The sequence below is a fragment of the Diprion similis genome, chromosome 12, assembly GCF_021155765.1.
Source record: "Diprion similis isolate iyDipSimi1 chromosome 12, iyDipSimi1.1, whole genome shotgun sequence".
Classification (NCBI taxonomy): domain Eukaryota; kingdom Metazoa; phylum Arthropoda; class Insecta; order Hymenoptera; family Diprionidae; genus Diprion; species Diprion similis.
The window spans coordinates 368243-375089 of record NC_060116.1 but is presented as its reverse complement, the minus strand read 5'-3'; the positions used below and the strand labels follow the sequence as shown (position 1 = coordinate 375089).

The 6847-nt window shown below is 51.3% G+C and overlaps 2 protein-coding genes across 2 annotated transcripts; both read right to left on the bottom strand.

Moving 5' to 3' along the window:
- Positions 1 to 1407: 1407 nt before the first annotated feature.
- LOC124413343 lies at positions 1408 to 2894 on the bottom strand. Its single transcript, XM_046893870.1, has 4 exons — positions 2544 to 2894; positions 2198 to 2492; positions 1996 to 2096; positions 1408 to 1905 (listed from the first exon to the last, which is right to left on the bottom strand). Exons 1-4 carry the CDS (start codon positions 2892 to 2894, stop codon positions 1408 to 1410), a joined length of 1245 nt encoding a protein of 414 aa, XP_046749826.1.
- Positions 2895 to 2915: 21 nt separating this feature from the next.
- Positions 2916 to 5444, bottom strand: LOC124413342. The gene is made up of 2 exons (XM_046893868.1): positions 4003 to 5444; positions 2916 to 3906 (listed from the first exon to the last, which is right to left on the bottom strand). The coding sequence occupies exons 1-2, from the start codon at positions 5442 to 5444 to the stop codon at positions 2916 to 2918; spliced, it is 2433 nt and encodes an 810-aa protein (XP_046749824.1).
- Positions 5445 to 6847: the final 1403 nt, after the last annotated feature.

The following is a 6847-nucleotide window of genomic DNA, read 5'->3' as shown; positions in this document are numbered from 1 at the left end:
GTTCAATTTCTGCAAGGCGTGCAGCGCTGCGGTGTTTGCTTCGGTGAAACCAGCACGAGCTCTGCGTCCGGGCGCAGTACGGCGTATTCGAGGCATCACAACTGAACGACTGGAACACGATGCGCGTCGCTGACCTTTATATCCTTTCGCGGAACGTAGACATAGTGATTTTCGTCCGAAGGAGATATATTTGCCCGGAAACGGCAATTCTCTGGAGTGGATTGCTTGAGGTCGAGAAGTAAGTATCCATGCGGCGCTGCGGTAGCGTCGTGATAGGCCTTTTGAACAAACCTCGGATCCTCGGGATATACCTGCCTGGCGAGATGCTGAATCTGGGCGCGATCCCGTGGATTTTTAAAGAAGACTATGTAGTTTGCGTTGAGGGAAATATCTCGTTGACCGTGTCCCTTGTAAAACAGATTCTGCGTTATGTAGAAGACGCTGAGATTCTTATGATGGCAGACCTTGGTGAAAAGATCCACGACAACCTTGTTTGAAGCCTCTCGCATGAGATCGTCGATTATCAAGAGTTTCGGATTTTTATCGCCGTCGTAATCAGCGTGTTGGGGTAACCCTTCGCGGTACTCTATACCCTTATTTCTGACGTACAACGGTTGCCATTCGTCAAAGTACCATATTACGCGACTAAATTTTGTGTCGCACATCGACGAACCATGACGCAGAAAATTCTTGACGAAATTCAATTTGCCACATCCTGATGGACTAGCGATGATGGCCGAAAACGGATGTTTTCAGCGTGTGTCCGTCATCGATGAGCGGGATTATTGAGCGAAGTGAGAAGAAGAAGGAGAATCCAGAGATGATGCGAGATCTATAAAAATTTAATCAGTTGAAGACACGTTCTTTTACTATGCAAGCCTGTTCGTGGCGGCGGCGGCGGTACCCCTTCGTGCGCTGACCATGAGCATGATCAAGCGCACGCGGGCCGCGCAGGTACGAGCTTATCGGCGCGGTCATAAACGTACTAGCTGATTGAGCGTAAGACGCGTACGCCATGAGCTTGCTCGTACGCGTGCGCGCTGTGATATCAGCTTGAAAGCAGCGCGTCCCGCCGCGGTTGAAGGCCTAGATTTTTTACGTGCAATCTGAGATTTTTGTTTTTTACAATTTTTCATGCTGGATTAGGATTTACGTGTGGTACTAACCTTTATACAGCTGGGTGGGGCGCATACAAGCGGGTTTCTCCTAAGGTGTCCGGGCACGAGAGTCTCGTTGGTTCGAATAACGTCTGGATGGGGGTAAGAAGCCCTTCAATGGTCTCTGTCTGTTTGTTTGTCTGTCGGTCGAGCGTGCGCGTGGCCTGTAAACTTCCGTCCGGGTGTTTGTACCGCAGGGGTGAGAAGACGGTAGCGGGAGCGTGAAACTGTTCGGAGGCTGGGTTGATCATCACCCAGCGCGGTAACCGTAGGGCAGCGTGTCGAAACTGTCGACGCAGCAACGCCTTTTCGCGAATACTGGCTTGCACGTTTTGCACTCGGAGCGAGTCACCACTGCGTGCAGTTCCGTACGGCGAATAGCACGATACTCCAAATTGATGGGTGCAGCGGCTTCTACCACCATCCCTTTGATGGCCTCGAAGTTAATTTTCGAGCTCGCCGTGTGGTTCAGCGTTATATCTTTCACCTTGCAAATTTCAACCTCTTCACCATTCGGACGTTTGACGATGAAAGCGTAGAACTTTGGCCCCCCAGAGACAAAAGCCCGTATAAAGCTCACACGGCCATAAGGCTCCAGCTCGTCCGTTAGATCGCCAAGGAAGTTACCCGTAGGAGGTTCATACGCGTTTGGTCGGTGGTGGTTCCGGGTATAAATCACTGAATCGGTATCGTAGTAGAGAACGCGTCGATCGAGCTTCTCGAGGTACGAGTAGAGCTTCAGCCGAGCCTAAGCAGTGATGTACGCGGCAATAACGACGTTCGCCAGTGCTGACGGTTCAACGCTGTGTTGTGCGTGCGACCAACACACGTACAGTACATCGTCGTTTACAGGCAGCAAACCGGACACCTCGACTTCAGGGTTGGTCAAAACTCGAGCAGCTGCTGTCGCGTCTTGATAACCTCCGTTTTTACCAGGTTCTCACATTGCCCAACCTTACCCCAAAATGAGTTCAGACATAATTTAGAGACCGATCGCATACCGGGATTCTTCGCAATACGGTCGCGATCTAGTCGTATACCTTCGACACGTTCGTACTCGTCGAGATACCGCATTTGAGCCGACTCGTCCTCGCATTCAGCAGGCCAGCCGCTTGCCTCTTGCTTAATTTTGAGGAAGGTGTCGATGTAGTCAGCGAAATGCCCCCCTTGACGAGTAGTCGGATCAAAAGATGTTACCATATACTGCCAGATTTCGCGAATGCTCTTGATCTTATAGCCCATCTCCACAGCTTTTTTCAATTCAACGGACACCCACGTGCCCTCGAATTCTTGCGCGGCCTCGTCATCATGTCTACACTCGCCCTGACGCAAACTCTGAAAACATGAGCGGCACAATGCAAACATGAGTTTGTCATGCATGCGCACCGGCAAAGCAGGGTGATAAAGATTGCGTGGCGGTAAAACTCGACATTTGATCAACCCCTCGACTCGCGTGATGTCGCAACCCCTCGCCCCTGTCAGGAGCTTACACTCCTCTCCAACGTAGATCGTCGGGTGGCCAACCGGGAACCATCCATTCTTGCAGATGAACAGATACAACGAACAAACATCGACGTATCGTATTTCCTCGCACGCGATGCCCGCTGCATCCGTTTTCACCTCGTAGTATCGGGAAGTGTTCCCCGTTCGACCGCCGTAGAACGCATCACGCGGGTTGAGCACTTCGCTCGTGGCAGTGGCAGCGGTCAGCGGGTGTATCACCACGTACTCCCTCATCTCCTCGTTCTCCCTTAAGCCTTAATCAAAGACGCATTCCCACTGCTCTGTCACGCGGTAACCCAGTTCACGCATACGCTCGGTCTTCGCACTAGTTTCTTCGTAACGCTTGTCCAATGACTCACCATTAACGTTACGTCTGTCGCGGTTGATCCGCAAACATTCGCGACAGCCGTGCCAGAAGCGCCCGTGGAACTCGAAGACGTGCCGCGTGCCGTCGCCCGCGACATGGTATCCGTCCACCTTGCGACCTGTCTCCGGAATCCGAAACTCACGCCCGTTTCCGGCATGCCTGATGTAAATGCCCAGCTGGCGCTCCTTCAGGACTAGCCATTCCAGAGCCTTGCGAGACTGGGCGTCGGCAAGTCGATAGCCGCCCGGTGGCAGGATACCTATTCGCTCTGGTTTTAAGAAATTCTTACGGAACACCGCCGAGCAAGCCGAGGCAATTGTCATGCTCTCGGTAAAGGGACACACTCTGCCGCATTCCAGAAATACGTCCCTGAATGCTACGCACGCGCGCCGCAATATATCGACATCCGACTGGCAGTACGATAGCAATTCCGCATCAAAGTCAAACACTTGATCGTTCATTGCAGCCTCGTTGTACCACAAGTAAAACTCTGCTCCCGCATCGCTACTCATGGTATCCGGAGAGTAAAACTTTGCTGCGGGAAGCGGTCCCACGTAACCAACGTTTTCAGAGGTATTGAAAAGGTGAGGGAATACACCTTTCACGGAAGCAGCCGGTAGTCCAAATGCCTTCGGTAGCGCCGATAATGCCATGGGCATATACGCTTGAGAATCTAGAAAACGGGTGTGCCCCGTTTCTAGCATAATGATCTTGCTACCGCTTAAAATGGCCTGCGGCGGATTTCCAGCCTGCTCAACCATATGCCGCAGTATGAATTGCGCGTCAAAACCTTTTGCATTGTGTGCAATGCATACGATACGTGCAAAGTCGTGAATGGGCCGAATAGCAAAGTCTACCAGCTCCTTCACCGGATCCCTCCTGAAAACGTACTCACGTACAAGCCTGCAAGCGGAACAGCCGTTCGATATGTCGTGATCGTGGATACATTGCGTACACACTTAGTGCGCTACGCACAGGTTCGGCACATGTATGTTCGTCGTCGCATCACCGTTTACCGTCTCGCATTGCTGCGTTTCAAAATCATAGAAAGTAAAGATATAACGTTCCGGCCTGATCGCGTCTTTTAGTGGCGTCATGTAGCAGTAGTGATTGTATGGTCTGTTGCATCGGCACGTGGCGCAAAAACGAGTTTCACAAATGTGATTCCGCCTTGAAAGATTTACGAATCGCCCGCTATCCAGGCATAAATGCAGTGTTGTACATACGGAGTGACGCGGTCTGAAGGAGCCGATCCTGCGGTGATACTCCAGGCAGCCGTTACCGCAAAATACGCGCTTGCAATCGGGACACTGGATTTCGCGAGACTCGCTGTTGTACGGTGGCGATGCGAGGCACTGTGGGCACTTTTCAGAGCATCGGTGTTCGTACCCGTTGTTAAATTTTCTATTGCAGGGTTGACAAAAGGAGGCACCTGCCGCCGCCGCGGTTAAATTGACAATCGGACAATAATGCTGTTCGTCTGGATAGTACAGCAGATTCAAACGGTGCCTGACATCGCCTATTCCAGTTGCTCTCACCACGGCAGTTCCGTCGTAAAATGCCGCTTCGCCGGTACCTAGCCTCCCCAACTCGTACACTGTGAGGAGCAATCCCTCGCGTGCCAGATAGTTCTGGAACTGTGCGATTTTATACACCGTGCACCCTGTTGGCGGAATCTCTACACCAGCACTCGCAACAAGATTACGAGCCTCTGCACGCTGGATGCTTGACCTAGCAAATCTCACCATCTCGTAATGCTCGTGCAGGGCGCCGCTGCGGGCCGGGCCCTTCTCGGCGTGAGCCTTGGCTACAACGAGGGCGCGAGGTAGGCACAGTCCGTCGCTGTTGATAATCTGCACGATGGAATTTTTAAATACCCCCGCATGCGTGATCGGCTTCGGCTTTCCGCGGCCCGTCGGTACGCCAACGCTGTGTACCGTCACGGTAAAGACACTGTCAACGCCAAACTCTGATGCGCTCTGGGCTACGCTAAAAACTAGCTTCCAAAGGTGAGTGTACCGCGAGTCCCTCACCGGACGGAACGATAACCACGCAGGGCCTTGACTGAAGCTATCAGCGCTAAACGTGAAACCTATGTAGTCGTTACTACGGCACGTTCCTATGGCATACGCATGCAGGTCTCTGAACGCGTCCTCCAGCCACCCCACTAGATTAACACCCGATTCAGGGGCCGCGATCTTCATTCGTAATTCGCGCCCAGTGACATCGAATTTACGAATAAATTTCGACGATCCACCGATAACCGTAAAACGGTTACCCAGTGAACTAGTCCCGTCCTCGGATGTCTGATTTGACCCAGACTCACTCGCAGCTTCACTCTCCCGTTCCGTTTCCCTGCCCGTGCTTCCAGAGTTAGCTGTCTCTGGCACGTCGTCGTCGTCATCGTCATCGTTCATCTCGTATGTCACGTCTGAAGCTGTCTCTGTCTCGTCGTCGTCGTCATCGTCATCGTCATCGTCATCGTCATCGTCATCGTCGGACTCTAATGTCGCGTCAGAATCGTTATCGCGATTCATCCTGACTCTACCCCCACCGGTCTGTAAACCGGAGGTACTGGCACCCTCGTTAATGCCATATGGACCAGTATCTCGTCTGACAATGGGAATCCCTGTTGTACATACAAAAACAAAATTCATCCTAAATCCTGTAGTAACGAACCATCAATCCAATAGGTATTGTCAAATCTCGTAGATTTTACTAGAAACGCACACTGTCGAGTACCCGCGTGTTTACTTCCCCACAGTTTAAAAATCATCCCCATCCTCCGGAGGCGGTGTAAATGTCAGCTGTGTGAACACTCCACTCTCGGGAGACAGCTGCCACGAGAATATCACAGCCTCATCCATCGGCGATATTTCATAACCGACCCCTTCTTCATCTTCTTCTTCTACCCCTGCTTCTTCTGGCTCGCGAACAACGACCGGCTCTAATTATCCGCCCGAAAAGAAATTGTGCGTCAGATCACATCAGAATACCCTAGTTACTTCCCGTTTTGAAACTTTTCCTATACCTTGAATATCCAACGCTTCTATCAGTATACGCGATAAAGAAGACTTTTTTTTTCAACCTCTTGGAAGACAGCTTGCATACACACGACGTATTTACACACAGGTACTCCGCGGTGCGGTATATCGAACATACAAATTATCTGGACTTACCGTCTCATTCGGCAGAATTTACCCTCTCTACGGACCCATCTGCTTGTTGATTGCATGCAGGCGCTGCCTGCTTCTCGCAAGTCGCACATGCTTCCTGTAGAGATGCTTCGGTTTTCGGCGTCCCGTTTAGCAATGATAAGAAATCTAACGGATAGAAAACTTGATATACCGTTCACGCACAATATATTTACACACAGATACTCCATGCGGTGTTATATCGGACAGGCAAATCATCTGGGGTTACCATCGCGAACCGGTTGCGCAGCCTCCTCCACAGCCATCGCCTCGTCCACCCCCCGTTGCATATCAATCTCCTCGCATCTCGCACAGGCCGCGCTGAGGGCAGCTTCGTTCTCCGCTGTATCCATCAGCATCGATCTTAATTCTAGCAGATGAAAAACTCGATGTAATACTTTCCACATTGTATTTTTCTTCATTCTCTACCCCATATCGGATATCCGGTTATTTAAATTCCACAATGATTAAAACCTACACCACTCGTAGCACAAACACCGTTTTAAACTTACCTGTGCGCTCCTCAAACTCGGCCATCAACCCACGAATAATCGCGAACCGGGAGGCACCCTGCCTACGGATCACCCGCACGGCCGCACTGAGACACTCAAAATTATTTAATGCTC